The 23811-nt window shown below is 42.1% G+C and overlaps 1 protein-coding gene and 2 non-coding genes across 6 annotated transcripts in view; all 3 read left to right on the top strand.

The window, feature by feature from the left end:
- The window catches only part of PABPC4 (poly(A) binding protein cytoplasmic 4), a 40593-nt gene extending 18465 nt beyond the window's left edge, over positions 1-22128 (top strand). For 3 of the 4 annotated variants that reach the window (XM_068268775.1, XM_068268776.1, XM_068268777.1), the window contains 12 exons: positions 748-887; positions 1131-1225; positions 1365-1502; positions 4091-4186; positions 5666-5938; positions 6039-6126; positions 12102-12218; positions 13818-13936; positions 16911-17004; positions 17087-17217; positions 19362-19461; positions 21805-22128. In XM_068268775.1, coding sequence (XP_068124876.1) covers positions 748-887; positions 1131-1225; positions 1365-1502; positions 4091-4186; positions 5666-5938; positions 6039-6126; positions 12102-12218; positions 13818-13936; positions 16911-17004; positions 17087-17217; positions 19362-19448 — 1378 coding nt within the window. In that variant the 3' untranslated portion in view covers positions 19449-19461; positions 21805-22128. Of the gene's footprint in view, positions 1-747; positions 888-1130; positions 1226-1364; positions 1503-4090; positions 4187-5665; positions 5939-6038; positions 6127-12101; positions 12219-13817; positions 13937-16910; positions 17005-17086; positions 17218-19361; positions 19462-21804 lie in introns of those variants that run through there. The other variant, XM_068268778.1, reaches the window with a different exon arrangement.
- LOC137555122 (small nucleolar RNA SNORA55) lies at positions 4333-4464 on the top strand. Its single transcript, XR_011027821.1, has one exon. It is a non-coding gene; the product is annotated as a small nucleolar RNA SNORA55 (small nucleolar RNA).
- LOC137555121 (small nucleolar RNA SNORA55) lies at positions 15545-15676 on the top strand. The gene has a single exon (XR_011027820.1). It is a non-coding gene; the product is annotated as a small nucleolar RNA SNORA55 (small nucleolar RNA).
- Positions 22129-23811: the final 1683 nt, after the last annotated feature.

Here is a 23811-nt window from a genome sequence, read left to right as displayed (position 1 = left end):
ATAAGGGTAAGGTAAGATTTTGCAGTGGGCAAACATTTGTATAGTTTATAAAGTAATGTTAAACATAAGCGATTATATTCAGAAGTTTTTCTTTTAGGGCTTTAAAGTGTTATTTTTTTTTTCTTCTTAAATGAACCTCACTATAAGGGAGGTTTGTAATACAGTATGCCGTTAGGAGGAGCACAATTTCTTTCCTCCAGGGGGCTGCTTGTGGAGCCACCCCTCCCATCCCTGTGAAGGTTGCCATCGCAAGCCGGACTTTAAAGAATCCGCCTGTGAGTGCTCTTCGCACTACAATTCATGCCAGGAGCAGTAGTATGTAAATATGAATACATGTGCCTTTGTGAAGATGTACATACTACAGCTCCTGGCATGCATTAAGGATATTCCTAAATTACGTAGGGCCACACTGGTCACTTCTTCCCCCCAGCTTACACTCCCTATGCACAATATACATCAGAAATGTTCCATATTCATGCAATGAAAAAATAAGCCCTGCACAAATATAGACTGCTTGTGCCAGATGTACAGAAAAATAATTCTGTACTGTAGAACTGTGGAGCTGGTATATAACATTTTTATGTTGTCTACTTGGGGGAATTTTCATTTAGACTACTGACTCGCTTCCTGCAGTACCTAAATCATAGTTACAGGTGTACATGGCATGGCAGGGAATAATTTCTTCTTTCTTTTTTTTGTGACCAATTATAAACTCAGTACAAAGTAGTTGCAATATTTGTTTTGCAGATTTGTCGGGCGATTTAAATGCAGAAGGGAGCGAGAAGCAGAGCTGGGAGCCAAAGCCAAGGAATTTACAAATGTTTACATCAAGAACTTTGGGGAAGATATGGATGATGAGCGTCTAAAGGAGACTTTCAGCAAATACGGTAACTGCGTGACCGTCTGATCCCAAGTGGGCACTTGCTTCTGCCTTAGTGTGTGGATAACTCATGAGTTCCCTGGCTCTGCCCGTGCATGTGGGCTTCTGGTTTCACGCATATGCCATGGTTAACCTATTGAGTTCTCCAACTCTGCTCCCGCATGTGGGCACCTGGTATCTTGCGTGTGCCGTGCACCTGCATGCTGTGACCCTGTGACCTCTGTGGTTAACTGGTGTCTCTTGGCTGCAGGCAAGACTCTGAGCGTTAAGGTGATGACTGACCCCAGTGGCAAGTCCAAAGGGTTTGGCTTTGTCAGCTTTGAAAAACATGAAGATGCAAATAAGGTAAGAGCTCCCATGGAGGACCAGGCAGGCATAGAATGTTTGCAGGGGAGTGCCAGGTGCTCGGGAGCTCTACAGAACATGTGTTGATCAATGTAGGTGCATGTAACTGTGATGTCTATAACAAAATTATTTCTAACAGGCTGTGGATGACATGAATGGGAAGGATGTCAATGGAAAGGTGATGTTTGTCGGTAGAGCACAGAAAAAAGTTGAGCGGCAAGCAGAGCTGAAGAGGAGGTTTGAGCAGCTGAAGCAGGAACGAATTAGCCGCTATCAGGTGTGTATATATGTAGTTATGGCTTTAATACTGACTCTACTCAATCCTGATAATGCCAGTTTTCATAAAAGTTGATGCTAGATACTTCCAACCAAAACAAAAATAAGTGGTCTCTGGCCTAACCAATGAATAATGCACATTGATAAGCAACTTAGGGAAAGAGGCTTTCCTGTTTTAGGCATTTGCCATTTTGAAATCCCTGTGTCTAAAGCCAATCCTGATGTAATTTCCTCCCTTACTCTGGGAGGAGGGTGGCCAATGCAAACACAGACATGCTTCAGACACTCCAACCCAACCCTGCAATAGTTAGTACATTGTCATTGTGTGACTCTGTAGCTTGAGAAGCATGATGAATATTGGCCAATCAGAGAGGAACAGAGGTGTGGGAGGTGAAAACAGGTGGGAAAGAGGCTTTAGCCAACCAGGCTGAATTAGTTAAATCTGAGAGGACAGTAAAGAAGCAAAAAAAGACAGCCCAGCAAGATTAGCTGCATGCTTGTTTCAGAGATGTGATTTAGACATTACTGCAGCCTAATAGGTAAGCAGGAGTGCCAGGGTGCACAATGGTGAGTAGTGTGAATATCTCGCTTGATAGTGCAACATGGCACAACATATTCGCTCAGGATATGCTTTGAATGCACTGTTGTACATCCGGTGTACTGTGGACCTAACCTTAACCCTTCAGCTATGTAAGTGACCCTTTCAGCTATGTAAGTGACCCTTTCTTTCCAGTTGGTACCTAGTAGGACTATAGCTATCCCTCACTGATAAGGAATTACAACCATTAAACTCCTGCCTGGGAGAGAACAGCTTCTGAGTGCTATAGAGGCTGCCATATTTAAATAGTGCATATTGCCTGGCTGACCTTCTGCCTCTAAAGCCCAATCTACACGATATGAATCTATTTACGATTCGATTAAATCCGACATGTCCGATCCTGATTCGATTCAATTCGATTTACCATTGCAAAACAATGGCGAATTGAATTGAATCAAGATCGGACATGTTGGATTTAATCGAATCGTAAATGGAATCGTATCGTGTAGATTGGGCTTCATACTTTTAACCATAGACCCTGAACAAGCATTCAGCATATCAGGTGTTTCTGACAAAAATCTGTGAAGATAAGCTGCATGGTTGTTTCAGGTGTGTGGCTCAGACACTTCTGTAGACAAAGAGATTAGCAGGACTGCCAGGCAACTGGCATTGTTGAGAAGTAAATAAATATGGCAGCCTCCATATCCCTCTCAGGTCAGGTGTGCTTTAAGACAGAGCCTTCATGACAGTCTTTGGCCTCAATTCACTAAGATCATGCTGGAGATAATAAGGCAAGAGAAAACTTACCTCCACATAAGAGAGAGTTATCTTATCTCTTCATTCCTTAAGTTACCGCCTCTGTAGTTAATTTACCGCCTCTGTAGTTAATTTACCGCCTCTGTAGTTAATTTACCGCCTCTGTAGTTAATTTACCGCCTCTGTAGTTAATTTACCGCCTCTGTAGTTAATTTACCGCCTCTGTAGTTAATTTACCGCCTCTGTAGTTAATTTACCACCTCTGTAGTTAATTTACCTCCTCTGTAGTTAATTTACCTCCTCTGTAGTTATTTTCACATGCAGTTAATAAACAGCCTGAGTTTAACTCTGGAGTTATTTTAAGGATTGAAGAGTTAACTTTAGGTTTGCCTGAGGTAAAATGTTTCCTGAATACTACATGCCTTATCACCATGGTAACAACTCTAGAAGAGTTATTAAAGACAGGAGATAAGCTTAGTGAATTGAGGCCTTTGTCTTTTACACTGGAAGTACTCCTTGAACCTACTTCTCTTTTTAAAAAGAAAATAAAACTCTGGGAGTCAAAAAAAATAAATAAATAGTAATTTTCAGGAGTGGGAGGATAGATACAATTGTTTTTCATCAGTTTATTTTATCTTTTTTTCACCTTGGGTTTCTTTTAACCACTAAATGTTCCACTTTCTACCAGTGATGAGTTAGCATTTGCATATTGAGTTCCAAGTATGTTAAACTCTGTTGCTTGACGTAAGGGAATTATCTATACATATACAAAGGTCTGAATAATCTTTCCCTTCATTTGAACACAAACAAAGTTTCTAGCTGGAATGACTTATGTTTTCTTGGTGTTAACCTGTTGTCTGAGAAATGAGAACGTCACAGACCTACTTAGTTTTTCTTATAGCAAATGCCAGTTTACTGGACAAAATGTATGGCTTGATATATCTTTGTGACAATGCTTCAGTTAAATAACTATAATAGCTTCTTACAGGTATGCAGGTATATTAATACCGGCATAGGTTTGTGAACACCTCAAGTAGCAATTCCTTACCATTAGTTAAGTTTATAACAGCCTTTTCACTTATCCACACAATATAACTATATACAGATAGTTACAGTAACAGGCTTTCCAATGCTCACATAGGTTAATATATTATGTTCATTTTGGCACCCATTTCCATCAAAGCATATAAATCCTGTAAAATCTTACCACTTCCTGGAACTGTCCCAAGTTGTGTAATATTGTTGGTTTCATTACCTTGTGTTCTAGTGGTTATGTTTGTCTTGTTTGTCCTCAGGGTGTAAATTTATATATCAAAAATCTGGATGACACGATTGATGATGAGAAGCTGAGGAAAGAATTTTCTCCTTTTGGGTCAATCACAAGTGCCAAGGTAAGAAGACTAAGTTTTTGCTGATATTTAGACACCAACAGAGAAGATTTTACTTATAGATTGCAATTGGGAAAACCAGCATTGATAAATTCAGACTCCTTGCAGCTGTGGAACCAGTTTGATGCAAGTGTGTATGATCACATTGTGCACGGTTAACTCATCCTGCCTCTGCTGTGTAGTGCAGAGGGAGGTTTCACAGTGCAAGAGAAATGCTGAGGAAATCCAGACAGAGCATGCATTTTGCCTTGTGTTCTGTCTCTACACCTTTTGCTACAAGCAAACCTTTACCTGTTTTTTTGTATTTTTAAAGTAAGTTAGTGAGGAAAGACATTAGAATTGACACTGCTAACTTATTTTTAAGAGAAATACCACTTTAGTTAAAAAAATAAAAGATCACCTTTAGTATTGGTTTCTGCTGCACAAGTCTTTTAGCAGTTTCTTAAACATAATTATTTTTCTATTTCAATCTGCAGCCAGCAAATAATTTTTAAAACTGACCAGTTTTAATGGCTTTGCTTTGTACCCTTAGAAACAATACTCCGTAAAGAGAATTCTGTTGCTAGGTTTTGCTGCAGGAGTAATTAACAGCACAGGGCAAGAGGCTATGGGTTTGATGCACTAACCACCAGTAATATCGCCATGCACAGCCAGCACGCAGCTGTATTACTGTTACTACCACCAGCAGTATATTGCATGTTACGCAATTCGTGCGATCCACAGCCCTTGATTAACGCAAGCGTTACTGTAATAACTTGCATTATGTAATAAACCGTGGATCAAACTAATTGCATAATGTGCAGTACATAGCTGGCAGTAGCAATGGTAATATTGTTGGGGAATTAAGGTTTTTATAAGCAAATGAAAACAATCAAGCTGAAAAACTGATTAAAATAAAAACACTGAATTTTCATTTAAAGATACAAGCTCTGGAGCTGTCTTACAGATCCTGGGTTCCACGCTTTGTGTGTATCTCAGAGAAGCCTAGAGACAGAGATGAACGTTTATGAATTACAAAAGGTGTCTCAGAAATGATATCATTTGCAGGAAGCAAGATGTCGGTCTACATGACAGAGACAAATACATTCTACTGCTCTGGCTAGCTAGGTTAGATAGCAATGTGCGTTAGTGCATTAATGTTATTTGGGTATTTAGAATGTAGCAAAAATGAGATCAAGTGAAGGAAACTTTAGTTAAGGTTTGCTTTAATAAGTCTCATTCACACTACTAGGCAAGTCTGAAAAATGTGGGCTCCCAACCTAGAAGCAGTTTGCGGTAGATGACTAACTAGATAGTAAAGCCAGGATTAGAATGAATGATTTCAGAGCTTGTACCTTATAAACATAGACATTTTACTAATCTAGGGATTAGATTGTGAGCCCCTCTGAGGGACAGTTGTTGACAAGACAATATACTCTGTACAGCGCTGCGGAAAATGTCAGCGCTATATACATAATAAAATCATAATAATGTCTCTTGCAGGTCATGCTGGAGGATGGAAGGAGCAAGGGATTCGGATTTGTCTGCTTTTCCTCCCCTGAGGAAGCTACAAAAGCAGTTACAGAAATGAATGGGAGGATTGTAGGCTCTAAACCTCTTTATGTAGCATTGGCTCAAAGAAAGGAGGAAAGGAAAGCTCACCTCACTAATCAGTATATGCAACGTATAGCTGGGATGAGAGCTTTGCCTGCCAACGCTCTCATCAATCAGTTCCAACCAGCTCCTGGAGGGTATTTTGTACCAGCGGTGCCACAGGTAACTGTGCTGTCTGATAGTAGCTGTATGGACTTCACATCCATTTTTTCACAGTCTTGTCTTGCATTGGCATTCATATAACTGTTTTCTCTTTGGCCAGGCTCAAAACAGACCTACATACTATGCTCCAAATCATATTGCTCAGATGCGGCCTGGTCCACGATGGCAGCAAGCAGGACGCCCTCAGGGTGAGCATTTGCTGGCATATTTTCTGTAATGGTTTTGCTCCTCAGATGTTTTACAGGCATACATCAAATAAGGGCACCAGAAAAAAGGGTGCAGAGTATAGCCGAAATTTTAAGATCTTGTTTATAGCAAATTTTTTATTGTTTCTTTTTCTGAGATAGAATAATAAATATGTTAAAATAACAGTATTAAAGGGAAAAATATCGTCTATAACAATCAAAAAGAAAATATATTTATAGTCATAATGAGCATAGTAAAACATTACCAATATTTTACTACAATTAAACCTGATTTTACTCACACAGAGTCCTCCTCTGGTGGTGCCTAACCCTAAAACCCCTCTGGTGGTGCCTAACCCTAACCCCCCCCCTTCCTAACGCTTAAACCCCCCTCCTGATCAGGGGCGGACTGGGGCGGGGGGCAGGGTGGCAATTTCCCCCCGGGCCGCTTGCCCTACAACAATTCGGGCCGGCCAGTGTAATACTAAATATAAACTTCTCTCTGCATCGCCGGCCGCTTATTTTAGCCCCGCCTCTCGATTCTTTACCACATGCTCACTGCCCAGTACAGTATTTTTACGTATCTGATTGGTTCCCCGCCCCTCTTCAGGCTAAGTAGATAGTGAGTGTGGCATGTATGCAGGCTGCTCCGCTCTGCAGTGCCCACAACTCCTTTTACTATTTCTTTCCTTCACCCTCCCTTTATGCTCCTCCCCTTCCCCTTAACGTGCCTGTGCTGCCCCGACTTGCTCTTGGCCTCTAGTGCCCGATTATCAGCTGCTGGCACCTGCCGAGGATGAGTCTTCTACTGCAGCAGGGCTATGCCAGGCAGAGCCAGTGTATAGAGAGCAGAGGACTGGACTCCAGGAGAAGCAGCCAGCAGGACGGCACAGGCGTGACTCGGTGAGTCTGTTTACTTCTCAGTGACTCGCCATGTGCTTCCTACTGATTTATGGCCAGCCAGTCTCAGCATCTTCCAGAAGGTGCAGGGACACAGGTCACTGTCACCTCTATTCCTTGTAATACACTGGGATGAGCCAGGGTGACAAGCTGTGCTGCTGTCTGATAGGATAACATCTGTGTAGTCAGGAGGTCAGGTTACACATGTTTCTCACACACTTTACAGCTTCTGCAGTTTGATCAGCCCTAGTAATCCCCAGGGACTGCTTCCAAATTTGCTGTGCTTTGAATTGTAAATGAGTAAACGACCTACACACTTCAGATCCTCGTTTTTCTGAAACGATTATGCTCAGAACCTCAGCCTCCTCCAGGGTTAAGGCACAATCTTCTTATTTGACACCCAGGGGATTCTGAGGTGAAGTATACTTCACCTTATGCTAGGTACACATGATACAATTTTCTGACCGATTTAATGTCCGATTGATTATTTCTAACATGTCCAATCTGATTTCCAATTGATTTTCCATAGAAGTGAATGGAAAATCTATTGGAAATCAGATTGCACATGTTGGAAATAATCGATCTGAGTAACTGTCAGAAAATTGCGTCGTGGTACCTACTATAGCATTAAACACGTTAGATGAAAATTCAGAAGAGGTAAAAGTTACCGTAACTTCCACCTCTGCTGGTAATGTAGTGTGTGTACAGCAGCCCTGACCCTCTTCAGCTGAGAGCATTGCTTTCCCCAATGACGCATGATGTTATTCCTACAGCCCCAGCCCCCCCCAATAGTAACAGAACAAGTCACTAGCATGCAGGTTAGCAATGCATCTGTACAGCCTCAACATTGCAATGTGGGATTGGTTGACAATCCCTGCCATGCGACTCATACATGTGTACCAGGCTTGATTAGGTCACTGTTAAAGGACAACTGTAGTGAGAGGTATATGGAGGCTTCCTTTAAAAAAAATACCAGTTGCCTGGCTGTCCTGCTGATCCTTTGCCTCTAATACTTTTAGCCCTAGCCCCTGAACAAGCATGCAGCAGATCAGGTGTTTCTGACATTGTCAGATCTGACAAGATTAGCTGCATGTTTGTTTCTGGTCTGATTCAGACACTATTGCAGTCTAATAGATCAGTAGGGCTGTCAGACAACTGGTTTTGCTTAAAAGGAAATTAATATGTCAGCCTCCATATACCTCTCACTGCAGTTGCCCTTTAAAGCCCTTATGCACACTACATGATCTCTCAGGCATCATTGCAGGGCCGTCGCTGACAGACTTGTCATTAGTCTGTAGGCTAACGATTTGTTTTGTTGCAAGGCAGGAGGCTGGAAGTGACATTGCGCGTCAGGCTAGGTAAGTGGGGAGAACAATGCTCTCGGCCAGAGAGATCCACCAGGTTGGATCACCAGTGGATTGCCTGAGAGGCGTCAGAGACTGCCATACACACGCAGGATTCTCAGCTGAGGCAGCTGTTTTCAGACCCCTCGGTGGAGTTTCATCCAGCGTGTATATGGGGCTTCAGGGGGATGACTGCCTCTTATAGGAAACACAATCAGCAAGCTACCTGAGAAGGTTAGCGTGTGTACTTGATGCATTGTTGAGACATCCAGATTACAGGCAGAGCCTATTCTCCTATCTACCCCTCCCGCTCCATCTTCCACCAGGCTCTCAGCCCTCCACATCTTCCCCACCCCCACATAGCAACACAACGTATTGCTAGCCTGCAGGCTACCGACATGTCTGTAGAGAAGTCAGACATGAATTGTCACCCGAGGGGTTGAGTCCTAATCCCTTTTGGAGTCAGTAATTGTGCCTGTGTACACACTGTGTCAGGCAGTCCCCAATTGTTTGTTACTGTCAGTTTTCCCTCAGTGTTAGGAGGTACTCAGTGTCCCTTTGTCACATCTCTAGTCCCCCTTTAATGTACTTTGCTGTTAGTTAAAATGTATTACCCTTCCTAAAGGAGACCACCCCAATGGCTGGTAACACATAAGACAAAAGACCACAGCTGCAGTCTGCCGATGTGATCTCCTGTCACAAATGTCATGGCCCTTGGGGTAGTAGTCTGTCAGTGGGGAAATGTTTGCTATAAGTAATGTAATGAAGCATAAATAAATAAAACTGTAGTGCTGGTGGTTGGGGGATCAGTTGAGATCGTGTCAGGTCAGAGCTTCAGCTCTCAAGTCACTGACTGTCCTCAGAGGAGCTCACACTCTAATCCTACCATAGTCATAGTCTAATGTGCTACCATATTATTATTATGTATTTATATAGCACTGACATCTCCTGCAGCACATTACAGAGTACATAGTCATGTCACTGACTGTCCTCAGAGGAGCTCACACTCTAATCCTACCATAGTCATAGTCTAATGTCCTGCCATATTATTATTATGTATTTATATAGCACTGACATCTGCTGCAGCACATTACAGAGTACCTACTCATGTCACTGACTGTCCTCAGAGGAGCTCACAGTCTAATCCTACCATAGTCATAGTCTAATGTCCTGCCATATTATTATTATGTATTTATATAGCACTGACACCTTCTGCAGCACTTTACAGAGTACATAGTCATGTCACTGACTGTCCTCAGAGGAGCTCACAATCTAATCCTACTACAATCTAAGGTGTTTAGTCTTTCTGGGGGGCAAACAAGTTAACTAATTATATTGCCAACATGATACCTCCACAAACGTGGGAGAACATTCAGACTTGATTCAGAATATGTCCTGGCCAAGATTCAAGCTCTGCACTACAATACAGGAGTGTTACTGCTATGCCACCATCTCACCAATATCTATCTTTTCAATCCAATATCAGTCATCCTGACCCTAATGTAACCTCCAGGACTTTTCTGTCTTGCCTCACCTACTCTCCAATACTGAGCTGTTTTTTTTAATATTTTGATAAATATAAAAAGTTGCATGCAATGTACAGGTATATCTAATATTGAATTGTAATATTGTAGCATATAGTGTTTGTATGTGCGTATAAGTATACTGCATGGCGGGGGAGGGGGGATATGCAGGTATTCATATTTTTGTTTTACATTTGTCTCATATCTGGTTTTGCTTTTAAACTTTCTCCCCCTAAACACAGCAAGTCAAGAAAAAGTGTTCCGTTGATTGTGTGTGTAGACTGCATTGCCCTCTGTACAACTAGTAGTTGCATGGGCAGTTGCTGGAACAACATTGGCAGCTTGTGGTGTATTGGCAGGCAACAGATCCCATCATAGAGAGGTCTGTGTCTTGGTCGATGTGCCAATACATCGTGTGATGTATGGGCACCTTACGTCTCTGCATAACTGTTACTGCAAGCCATATGGTGCTATTTAGCGGGCTGGAGGCAAGTCTGGTTAAAGATGGGGACAAATGCACAAGTTGAATGCAGTTTGTGTTGCCCACCAGGATTGAAGTCCTACGGCCACATTTCACTGCCCTAATGCTGGTTGCCTAGTGTCTTTTTGGAGGGAGGTGGAGGGACGACAATGCAGTTTTTGTGGATGCGGTAAGGGGTAACAGTGAACTTTGGTCTTTGTCTCCTAAAGATTCAGCATTCTGAACCAATAAAGCGACCTTGGCTTTCATCAGGGAACACCTACTGTATATTAATGCTAGATTCTCGATTAATACGGACAACCACCCACTTGGCGCAAACAATTAAGCGCGTGAATCAGCCTTTAGATAAGGCTAGGGGCTGACACGGGAATTTCTTGCCTGGGGCACCAAGTAGATCAAAAATGGCCCTGGCTAAGCACTCTCTCTTGCTTACAAGAATGTAAGCATGTATGCATGTGGGCCAGGGCTGCCGTGAAAGGGCCTCTAGGTTGTGTTTTCCCCCCAGGCCAAAAGGTCCCAGTCCTCCCCTGCTCCTGATGCCTAACCTAAAACCGATTTCTCAGCTGCAAATAACGTTAATACAAAAAGTGATACATTTGTAAGATAATACATTTCAAAACAGTGATTTACAAAATTCTAATTGTCATAATATTTTCAAAACACTAATTCTCAAAACCAAACATTTCGGTTGGACGGGCCCAGTGCCGAGATTTATCAGGTGCCCAAATTTCTTCCTTGGCACCCAAGAGCCGATATTTGGCATTAGCGCCTGTGGGACACCCAAATAGTCCAATAGCCCCAGGCGCCCAAATTTCCTGATTCTGCTTTATAGGAGGCGGCTTTCATAGTGCTGCCAGGCATATCTGTAACTAGTACGTTGCAAAACACACAATTTGCTCACTCCCAGCTAAAACACTTTACTACCTTTATCTGGTCAGCAGGTGCCAGTCAGCCAATCAGGTATACTGTCATACACCCTTTGCCTGCCATACCAAATCTAGCAGGAATTGCATAAATTAGCATTCAGGTGGGAGGCTTCGCTTGGACGTAATCGTAGATTACATCTTTTACAGGGACGCACCATGTAGGCACATCTCCCACACGGTCCCCTCCCTAACCACTCACCTGTCAACCGCATCTTGGAAGCTGCAAAAAATTTAAAATCACAAACACTGGTTCGCATGACAGCCGGGGGCCCCAGTCTTTCTCACAGGCTGGGGCCCCCAAACCACCATGCAGTGTCTTTTGCAATTTGCATTCAGTTCAGAGGCAGTGGGGGTGAATTCCCTGGTGGTGAGAGGTCCAGGGCCCACCCGCACTTCCCTCTGGGTATCGCATGGTGGTTTGGGGGCTCCAGACAGTGAGAGAGACCTGTGGCCAACGGCTGTCATGTGATCCGGTGTTTTCCATTCTAACTAGTAGCCTGTTTGTAGAAACTACATATACTTTTGTTCACTAATGACCGTGCTGTCATTTCCTTTTCATGTCTTGTGCCAAAGTAACTGAGCTAGTTCTACTGTTGAGAAAGATGTGTAGATGAATATGTGTAGATTTTACTCTGTCTATAAGGGAAGTTCATTTAAAGTACCAGATATGGGTTTCCTCCAAGAATCTTTCCAAAACATCGTTGGCAGGTGTGATATATTTGATTTATATAGCCAATGACTGTTACAGTTTTGTACTGCCAGAACTTGCTGCGTTTGTGAACCAGTGTTTTTTTTTTTTCTCTAGGCTTCCAGCCAATTCCTAATGCAGTGCGACAGAGTGGTCCTCGTCAGTCAATACGCCATATCCCACCTTCAAGTACTCAGGGCACACGTGGTATCCCCAGTGTAACCCAGAGAGTTGGTAAGGAAATCTATTTCTTTTTTTTTTTTTTTTTTTTTTTTGTTGTTTACCAGTCTTGAGAAAAGTTTTATGCACCGTAAACTCATAACCGCATGTTTTGTGGTGTGAATGAAAGTAAATGCTTTTGACACAGTGGACTGTCCCCTACTCCTCCAGTCCATGGGCATTCAGGACCTCGCCCTAGCCTGGCTCTCATCCTGCCTCTCCAAACGCTCCTTCATGACCTCTTTCATGGAGTCCTCAGCCACCTCTCGGGAGTCCCCAGAGGCTTGGTCCTTGGCCCCCTACCGTTCTCCCTATACACATCCTCCATTGGCAAGGTTATCGCCTCCATGGGTTTTAACTATCATCTGTATGCAGATGACACTTAGATCTACCTCCACACCCCTGACCTATCCACCACTACTATGGACAAGGTCTCCTCCTGCCTATCAGCCATCTCCTCCTGGATGTCCGCTAGCTTCCTGAAACTAATCCTGGACAAAACAGAATTTATGATCTTCCCATCCAGGCCATCCATGACCCTCCCAGATGTGCATGTCATTGTTAACCACACTACCATTCGCCCTACCTCTCAAGCCTGCTGTCTTGGGGTCGCCCTGGATTCCGCACTTTCCTATATTCCCCACATCCAAAACCTCACAAAAACCTGCAGCTTCCACCTCCGCAGCATCTGCAAGATCCACCCTTTCCTGACCTCTGTCACCACCAAACTCCTCATCCATGCCCTCATAACTACTGCAATGCCCTTCTGTCTGGTCTCCCTATGACTCGAATTGCCCTACTGTGGTCCTTCATGAACGCGGCAGCCAGAATCATCCACTCCTCCTATCGCTCCACCATGGTGGCTTTCCTCTGTGAATCCCTCCACTGGCTTCCTATCTAGTCCAGAATCATATTCCTGATATTGTGTCTGGCCTACAAATCTGTCCACAGAACCTGCCAAACCTACATTTCTGATCTTACTCAAAGGTACACACCTAGCCGCTTACTCCGCTCCTCCAATGAACTTCGCCTGACTGCCCCTCGCATCACCCAGTCCCATGCACACCTCCAGGACTTCTCAAGAGATGTTCCAACACAATGGTACTCCCTACCTCCTCCCCCCCCCCCCACCCACATTAGGGTTGCCCTCTCCTTCAACATCTTCAGGAAGGCCCTCAATTACCGTACACCCATCCTATGGATCTGAGTGGACTCAACTTGCCTAATCTCCATGCTCCCATCCAGTGACTGACTACACATTACCTTGTACTTATACTGTGCTGTGTGATCTGGTTTGCATGTATTCCTGTATTCTTATTGCAGTATGTCACCTCTAAATTTTGTCTGTAACCTTAACTACTGTCCAGCACTGTGTAATATGTTGGCGCTTTATAGATACAATAAATGTATGTGCTATAAAAAAAAATCCAGACAGAAAATCTTCCATTGTGTGTGCTATCTACACTCCTTTGCAATAGACAGTTGCTTGCATTTTTGTATTCCAGTGGATATTATTACTTTACTTTATTTTGACCTTCGTGGAATGCACTCTTTTTTTTTTTGCTTTCTACTTTGTTGAAATAGTTCTCTAATTACCTTTTAATTTCTTCATAGGGGTTTCCTCTGCTACTCAGACAATTGGCCCTAGACAACCAGTCTCTACCCCTCCATCCAGACCAGTGCCTCAGTACAAGTACACACGTTGTCCACTCCCTGGAGTGCAGCCACTACAGGTGTTTTTACTGAATGAAAATTGTAATACAATGAAAAAACATTGCATTTCTTATACCTGTAAGCAACGCAGCTTGAATTTTTTTCATCGGTTGAAGTGGTGCCGTAACCACTTCTTGGCATCAATATAGAACATTAGCTAGTTTAGATGTTCGTGTGATTGATAACTGTATATTTGACAGAGAAATGGGCTGTGCCTGATGTTTCTCATCTTGGTCAGCACAGCACGACCTGTAGAAATGGAAGTGCATTTGAATGAAGGCTAGAGTGCCCAAATATTTTCAGTGGAAGAAAAATAAGTTTAAAGTGTTCTTTCAAAGTGCTTTTAAAGCTAATGTGAGCCGAAAAAAAACAGATACTTGCCTAAGAGAGGAAAGGCTCTGGGTCTTATAGAGCCTTCCCGGTCCTCTCACAGTCCACTCGTTCCAGCGATGTCACCATCTTTTTTTAATCCCCCACTGCAGAAAGCTTCGTAAGCCCAAGTGCTCCTAAAGACTGGTGGCTCTGTACTGCGCATGCAAGAGAGAGCGCTAGTGCAATATGGAGCTACCTGTCTTCAGGAGCACTCCGGCTCCCCAAAACTTCTGAAGCCTTCAGCGGCAGGAGAGAGCAATATTCCATCGATTGGTCCTATACTGCTACCGGGGGTGATGGCGCTGGAACAATGGGACCGTGAAAGGAGTGGGAAGGCTCTGTAGGACCCAGAGCATTCCCAGAGCTGAGAATAATTTTTTTCTAAATCCATTTTAACAGGAAGATTAAAAAAGAAATGGAAAAAATTCATTATTTCTCAGATTTTGGCCATTATCGTTTGAAATTAATGCATGCTCCCGTAATTAAAACTCATGTATTTTATTTGCCCATTTGTCCCGGTTATTACACCGTTTAAATGATGTCCCTATCACAATTTATGGCGCCGATATTTTATTTAGCAATAAAGGTGCATTTTTTTTGAATTTGCATCCATCACTATTTACAAGCTTATAATTGAAAAAAATATAATATACTCTTGACATGCATAGTTAAAAAGTTCAGACCCTTAGGTAACTATTTATGTTGTTGTTTTTTTTTTTTTAATTTTATTTTTATTTATTTTTTTATTAAAAATGCATTTGGGTAATTTTTGGTGCGAGAGGTAAACAGCTAATTTTAAATGTAATATAATGTAATTATTAAATAAAAAATGTATGTGGGTGTAGTTTACTATTTGGCCACAGTCAAAGTCCTGGAAGCGATCGATCTCGATTCCAGGAACAAGAAAGAGGACCGGAAACTTTTTTTTTTTTCTTTTTTCAGAAAGACCGCAGCCTCTGATGAGAGACCATCGTTTTTTCTGCAGGGGACTTAGATCGATGAATGGGAAGTATATTCCCATTCATGGGAAGTATATTCCCATTCATTGATCGGGGGGCGCTAACGGCAGGCGTCGGGAGCGCGCGCGATAGCGCACCTCAGGCAGCAGGAGCAGCACAGTCTATCTGGACGGATATATCCATCCAGATAGAAGTGGTTAAAGATAGAAATTAACTTTACTCAGATTTCCTGAGAAAAATCATTCATAAATGCAAGCTCCTAGCACAGGTTGATGCAAGTGTGTATGATCACATTTTGCACTGTTAACTCATCCTGCCTCTGCTGTGTAGTGCAGAGGGAGGTTTCACAGTGCAAGAGAAATGCTGAGGAAATCCAGACAGAGCATGCATTTTGCCTTGTGTTCTGTCTCTACACCTTTTGCTACATGCAAACCTTTACTTGTTTGAAATCTTAAAGTAAATTTGTGCGGAACACAATATGAAAATGTAGAGGGTGCTGAACTGTTGTGTTTTTTTTGTTTTTTTTTTGAGATTTTTCAAAATTTGGTAAAAACAAAAAAGAAAATAAACAATGAGTAGTAGCAAATAACACTTCTGGTATGGAACAACGTGTTGCCTAACAGTTCTGTGGTAAAACATTTACAAAACAGTCATTTCAAAAGACTTGTAATTTTTTTTTTGTACTCTGGCTTTGCCATATGCAGGGCTGCTTTCTTTAGTTGACTTGATCTTTTTAAACTTCGGTTTATGGAAGGGTTTAAGGGTAGTAATGTTAGCTCGCTCTGGGATTTCTACTTTGGTAGAGAACTTTGGGGGTGGAAATGACTGATCTCAAAATAAAAAATAAAACTAAAGGCAAGGATGCCTTCTTGGCATCAGCAGGTTTCTCAAACTTACAGGTTGTTGAAAAATATCTCCATTCTCCTCTCCACATGAGCTTGTTCCAGCCTCCATTTTGCCAGGAAGGCCAGAGTTGATGCCAGCAGGGAGTGTGCAAAAGTGTAGGCAGTTTAGATCACCAACTGGGGCTCTTAGATAGGGGTTGTTTTGTTTTTACAATGCAGTTTCTTGCACTTAGTTTTATTTTATTTTTTGCAGTTCAGTGTTGCTTTAATTTTCACTATCAGAACAAACTACTGATGCTGGCATATGTGCCAGAGAAACAAGCCACATACAAACTATGCATTATGCTATGAGGTAGGGAAGGTAAATGACAGTGCGGTGCATGGCAGAGCAGCTTTCTGGCAGGTGGGGTAACAATGCATTCCTTTTCGTTGACACTGGTGTGCTGAATCTTTAGGCGACCTTTCCATAGATTCTTAGCCGAGTTCTGTCTAGCATGTGAATGTACTTTTAGAGAGAATTGATCTCTGTAAATGTGGGAAACATGTCAGCATTATATACATATATAATATTGTGGTGCTGTTTTATGTAAATCATCCTCTATGGAAATGCACAAAGATACCAGTACAAGCATGGTAACATACTGTATACTGAGACAGTATACAACATAAATGTGGTAACTAATACAGACAATTCATAAATATACGCAGCAAGTAAAGGAAGCAATAGGAGAGAACCTTGCCCTTATGATCTTGCAGTAACATTGACATAAATATGTACATTTTATTCATATGTTAAAAGCAGTGGTTTCTTTCCTTAGACTACCCAATCCGCTGTCCATGTACAGGGGCAAGAGCCTCTCACAGCTTCAATGTTAGCTGCCGCCCCACTCCAAGAGCAAAAACAGATGTTAGGTGAGTGACATGTTGGGCATTTGGCTGGGAAAGTGTTGAATAGTGACAGAAGTGAACTTATTATTTTGTTCTCTAATTGTAGGAGAGCGTCTCTTCCCTCTTATACAAGCCATGCATCCCTCTTTGGCGGGTAAGATTACAGGCATGCTGCTGGAGATTGACAACTCAGAGCTGCTACACATGCTGGAATCCCCAGAGTCTCTGCGCTCCAAGGTAAATAGTAAAGACCTACGGTGGGTGTTACAGGGTAAATGATGATAAACATTTTGTGTAAAAGGCATTAATCACTTCAGCCTTCAGTCGTGTTTCACTTTATGCATCTGAGCAATTTTCACCTCCCCATTCATTTGACAATAACTTTATCACTACTTATCACAATGAATTGATCTATATCTTTTTTTTTTTTCCGCCGCTAATTAGGATTTCGTTAGGTGGTACATTTTGCTAAGAGCCACTTTACTGTAAATGCATTTTAACAGGAAGAATAAGAAAATAAATGGAAAAAGTCATTATTTCTCAGTTTTCGGCCATTCTAGTTTTAAAATACATGCCTCCATAATTAAAACTCACGTATTGTATTTGCCTAATAGTCCCGGGTATTACACTGTTTAGATTATGTCCCTATCGCAATGTATGGCGACAATATTTTATTTGGAAATAAAAGTGCATTTTTTTCCATTTTGCATCCATCACAATTTACAAGCTTATAATAATAAAAAAAAAAAATAGAAATATTTCATCTTTACATGGATATTAAAAAAAAGTTTAGACCCCTAGGTAAATATTTACTTTTTTTATTGTAATGGTTTTTTTTTACATTTTATTTGGGTGCTTTTGGGAGGGTGGGATGCAAATAGTATTTTTTTATGTAAATATGTGTTCAATTTTTTTTTCTTTTTTTTACATGTAGATGTAGTTTTACTATTTGGCCACAAGATGGCAACCATGAATTTGTTTACATGACGTCACTCTAAGCATAACATGTACGCTTAGAGGGACGTAAGAGGCAGAAAGAGCGAGGCTTCCGAGAGAAGCAGTCGCTTTTCCTGCCGGGGAAAGGGATCAATGATCCGGCACCATGTCCCAATTCATTGATCCCTGGACTAACAAACCACGGCCCGGGAGCACGCGTGATCGACCACGGGAGCACGCGTGGCCTTTTGGACGTAGCCTCTACGTCCAGAAGGCTTAAATGGTTAAACAGTCTTGCAGCAATGTGCTTTGGAATTGGGATTTATAATTGCTGTGGATATGTTTTGCTTTTATTCTGTCATGCAGTACCACATTCATAAGAGCACTAATCTTATGGAAATATTTGTAACATAATGCGTACAAATAAGTAAATACAGTAATGCTCAATCTGAGTATATTGGCGATACCGCTAAAGATAAAGTGTAGGTGCATCTTCACAAAATATAGTATTCAGTTTAGTATGCAACACTAACTGGATCTAAAAGGGTACAAGTTTATTAAGTCGCCAAATAATGTGTTGCACACTGCCAGACACTATAAAAGGCCAGGTAAAGCTGATATGGGCATGACTCCGTTTCTTTTATAGTAAAGACCTACGGTGGTACAAGTTTATTAAGTCACCAAATAATGTGTTGCACACTGCCAGACACTATAAAAGGCCAGGTAAAGCTGATATGGGCATGACTCCGTTTCTTTTATACCTCATTTCATCTATAGGTTCATTTTAGATAGTGTGCTACAACACTGTGTAAGAAAATAATTGTACAGGGCCATGGAAGGTGATGGCTGTATATAACAGCAATAGTAGGAACAATAATGAAGCAGATACAAGCATGACGTTTTGAATTTATTAGAAGTAATTATTTAGCCCTTGGTGTCATACTGGGCAAACTTAAAGAGAAACCGTGACCAAGAATTGAAATGTCACCATGTGATAAATGTCAAAATGTAAATCGGGGATTTAAAAGATTTTTACAATGGGCAAACACTGACTAAATAATTTATACATAATTATTGTAAAAATGAAGCATTTTTTTGTTACATTATTTTCACTGGCGTTCCTCTTTAAACCCCACTCTTATGAAGAGCCAACTGAAGTTACCATAACGCTTTTGTCAATATGCGGTTCTTGCATGATATCACAGTCTCCACAATAGCTGAGCAGTTGTATTTTTTTTCTCCTGGTCAGTCTAGCACCTTCTTCCTAGTAATATGTATGTTCCTGTCCCACTCCCTCTGCATACTTGGTAACAAATGTCATCACTTTCCTACCATGCTCCAATGCAGCAGACCTTGAGCTTAGCAAAATATTGTTTGCATATGATGCAAATTATATATATAAATGTAAGAATGTGAGTGATCTGTTTTCATGTAATAATAATCAGGTGGAGGAAGCCGTTGCCGTCTTGCAAGCTCATCAAGCCAAGAAAGATGCTTCTCAGAAGGTGGTGATTGTTGCTGCTACCTCCTGAGCAAGGACAATTTGTAAGTCTCTATTTCTTCTTTGTTTATTGTTTGCCCATATGGTATCATGCCATTTGTTCATTGACCTGTGAATGCATATATGTAAACATTTGTGAATTACTTCATGTACTTAGTGACGTGTGCTTCAAAATACATTTTGCACTACATAGATGCAAGAAGTAAATGCTATCATACACATATAATAATAAACAAATCCCTAAAAAGTGCCTCAGTGCTTTTTCTTGGTGTGATCTTGACTCCTGGGGCTGATTTATAAAAACTCTGTAAATTTTTCAGTCCCATGAAGTGCAAATTCTTTGCATTTTTTTTCTTCTTTATTAAGCCATACACTGGTCGATTTGCCATCAGATCGACCAACAGATAGATCCCTCTCTGATCGAATCTGATCAGAGAGGGATCGTATGGCTGCCTTACTGCAAACAGATTGTGAATCGATTTCAGCATGAAACAGTTCACAATCTGTGAAGCTGCCGCAGCCGCCCACCGCCAGCTATACATTACCTGCTCCTCCAGCCGGCGCGACTCCCCCCAGTCTCTGCTGTCTTCTTCTCCGACTGGCTTCACTGAACTACCTGTCCGGGAGAAGTTTAAACCGTAGAGGGCGCTCTACTCTTTAAACTTCTTGCCGGAACAGGAAGTTCAGTGAAGCCAGCCGGAGCCCAGCGCGGAGAAGACGACAGCAGAGACCGGGGGAGTCGCGCCGGCGGAGCAGGTAATGTATTGCAGCTAGCGTTGGTCGTCGGGCATTCGAATGCTGCTATCGACGCACTCCCGACCCGCCGGCGATCGAGCAAAATCTTCCGCATGGACAGAACGACGGGAACGATTGATTTCGGACAGAAATCGATCGATCTGTCAGCGTTTGCGCAACGATTTCACAGCAGATTAGATCAGTGATCGAATCTGCTGTATATCGGCGGGAAAATCGTTAGGTGTATGGGCCCCTTTAAGTTGCACTGCTAACCTATTCATACACCAGTTGATGACTTTAATTGATTTGACCTTCAAACCAATTAAAACATCCAATCTAATGGAAACTGATTCAAAACTAAGATTTCAGTTGATTAATTTGGATCGAAGCATTGATTTAAAACTCAATGTGGAAAGTCAGAGGCAGAACAGTGGGGATTGACAGCTGTATAACTTTGTTGCTATTTCTCACAGTTTTTGAATTGCATACATCTGACTGCATTGGAGTGGTGCAATGATCACTACTTTCCAGTCAGGAAGCTTTCAGTCATTTGCTGGATTGGGTCAAAGTCATGGGCCCATATGCAATTGGAGATAATTTTCATCTTCTCTTATAAACTAACGTTTCATCATATTACAATTGAAAAAGCAAAAAATTGCATATGGGCCATGGAGTCAAAGGGTCAGCTTTAACCTTTTAACAGCCCTGCACAAATTCTCGTTTGAGATAACGTGTGCCAGGGCAGTGGGGGCCGTCTAAACTCTGCTGCGAAGCGCAACCATGTAGAGCGGGCAGGGAGCTGTCATAGTTACTAGTCCGAATGGCTGGATCGGCTTCTCTAAACCCCCCCCCCCCCCCCATGCCAGTGGCGCTGCACTTCCGGCAGGTCTTCTGAGTCCCAGTCACATGATATGCCATCGGGATCCAGGGAACGGGGTCAGCGTTACAGCGCCACTCGGTGGTGAAAGGGACTCTTCCATCATTCCTCTTCCACAACTGAGTGACACTGTTGACACTGTAACGCTGACACCATCCCCTGGATCCCAATCACATCATACCATGAGATCGGGACCCAGAAGACGTGTCGTGATTACATTGCTGCCGCAGTAGAAGAACGAGAAAGCTGATCCAGCCGTCCCGACAGGTAATTATGACAGCTCTGCATAGCCTGCCAGGCTGGGGAAGGCACACTTCCTCAGCGACAGGAAAAACACAGCCCTGCAACCACATAAAGATTTACTTTGTGGCTGCTAAATTGTTAGAGAAATCTCGCTTGTGCTAAGAAAATGCTTTATATATTTGCTAACATATCATTGCATCATACTGTTGCAGTTTTAAAACCCCATTCTGTTTTTAAGCTATAAAATAAAGCAGGAATAATGACCCTTTAAACTTTCCTGCAGTAAAACCTTATCTCAAGCTGTCTCTCACTGTTTGACTGTTTGCTTTCCACAACAGGGACTGTATTAGACCCAGCGGGTCAAATACCTCAGAGAAGCTCTTTTGCATAGATAACTGAAAATAATTTGTGTTTTCAAGACTCAGTTTTATTGTGTTGTAAATCATCACCTCTGTCAGTAACTTTTCTTCCTTAGCATGTTTTTTTTATGATTAATTGGTGGCTAATGATCTGAAGTTACATTTTACCGCAGGGAGAAAAGAAGCCAAATAAGCCCAGAATGTTGAGGGTTTGGAAACTGGCCACCAGGAGTCTCATCTCCTTCACATGCTGCTTATCTCAGCGGGAGATACTGTCTCGTTTGTAAAAAAAAAATGAGGTCTATGCACTATGTCGCTTTATGCTGTTGGGATGAGAAGCTGAGTCTTGGGTGAGTGCTTCCAAGATCCTTTTCTTTGAAGATCTTGAACAGATTTTCTTCAGATTGCAAAGCATTTTTGTATTTTGTTTGAAGACAGTTGTTTTAATTTGACATCCAGACGGTTTCTCAGTGAAATAATAAAAAGATTTCAAACTCTTTGTGTGTTTTTTATTCGTCTTGAGATGTTGTAACATACCTTTTTGCCGATTCTAAAGTACTGGACTAATGGCCTTTTATCTGATTGCTTAAAGAGTACCTGTAGTGAAAAAAGTGCCCCTAGGGAGTACTTATCTGGAAGGGGGAAGCATCAGGATACTAAAGCTTCCCTCGTCCTCCTTAGCACCCCTGATCCAGCACTGCCCCCCTGGAAAGCCTGCTGAAAAGTGCTTGTCAGCAGATTGAGCAGGCGCACTACAGGACCCACCTGCTGGGTCCCTCGAACAGTGTGGGCCTCGTACAGGTGCTGTAGCTGCTTTCAACTATGGCAGAAATAGAGAAGCCCAATCTGGTCCGCTCTACTGCGCAGGAACCCAATCGGGCTTGACTATTACCACTGGAGGCCGAGCAGCATGCAGCTACTGCGCCTGCGGCGAGGTGCACACATGTAAATATTGTGGCGTCTGTTTCTTTGAGATGTCAGCTCTGGACCAGGACAGCTGAGGAGGATGGGGAAGCCTCTTTAGGATCCAGAGACTTCCCCCTCCTGAGTTAAGTACCCCATATGGGCAGTTGTTTCATTACAGGTTTCCTTTAAGGCTGGGTTCTCACTAGAGCCAGATCTCCAACAGCCAGCGGGAGTGGACAGCTATTGTCTGCTCTGATGGTCCATTGTGGTTCGGTTAGAGTCCGGAGCAGATGCATTTCTATTATAGTCTTCTATTAGAAATGCACCCACTGTCTGGAAAATACTATGCAGGTTTCTATTTCGAATTCTGCTTACTGCAACAGATCCACTGCAGGCTGACAGTTTGACACTAAAAACATAGAAACTGTTGTCTGTCAAAGGGGAGGTTCAACCTTCTGATAAAATAGTGTATCTGAACAAAAGCATGGGTAGCCAGTAAAAATGCAAATAATTGAGTTAATGCATTATTAACCATGTTTTGTATGCAAATATATGCAGCTTAAAAATGGGCCAATCGAATCCTGCTGAGGTGGGATCCGGCAACTCTGAATTATTTGCATCTCATTGACCATGCCTAGTAGCCAGGTATTTTACAGAGAAGAAGGTAAACATTTCTTGTAGCTGTAGTTTAGTGTCAGAGATGATACCATAGGATCTTGCAGCAGTACATGTCATACTTTTTCATACACTAACAGTAGGATCTGCTTGAAACCGTTTCATGTAATAGCCACAGCAGGTGGCTCTGCATTAATGCCAAAACACACAGCCTACTGTGCTAAAACACTGAAAGGGGCAAAGTATAGAATTGGACAGAAATGTAAGAGGGAACATTGCATGTTTGCTTCTTATGCACTCTCTGATCCTTCCTTGCAGATTTTCAAACTCCTCTATTGGTGGCTAGCCATTATCCCTGATTCAGCTCAATACATCCTCATTATGCCCCTTCAAGGAGACCATCGCCTAACCCGTGTTCTGTGCTCTCCACACCAGCCCGTTACAGAGCAGAAAAAGTGGCGCTGATTTACTAAAGACAGACCACACAAATGATCAAGCAAACCTAGACTAGAGTTTTATAAAAAATATATATTAATTGGCAAAAGTTTGCAACCCTTGACTGAGTTTGAGTTTTTGCTATTGCAGTTGCATATACACAGTGATGGCAAAGGTTTATATTTAATAAATACAGAAGCATCTGGCTTTATTAAACTAAAACT

This window comes from Hyperolius riggenbachi, chromosome 2 (genome assembly GCF_040937935.1).
Source record: "Hyperolius riggenbachi isolate aHypRig1 chromosome 2, aHypRig1.pri, whole genome shotgun sequence".
NCBI lineage: Eukaryota > Metazoa > Chordata > Amphibia > Anura > Hyperoliidae > Hyperolius > Hyperolius riggenbachi.
Note: the sequence above shows the minus strand (reverse complement) of the source record. Positions and strands in the feature narration are given on the sequence as shown.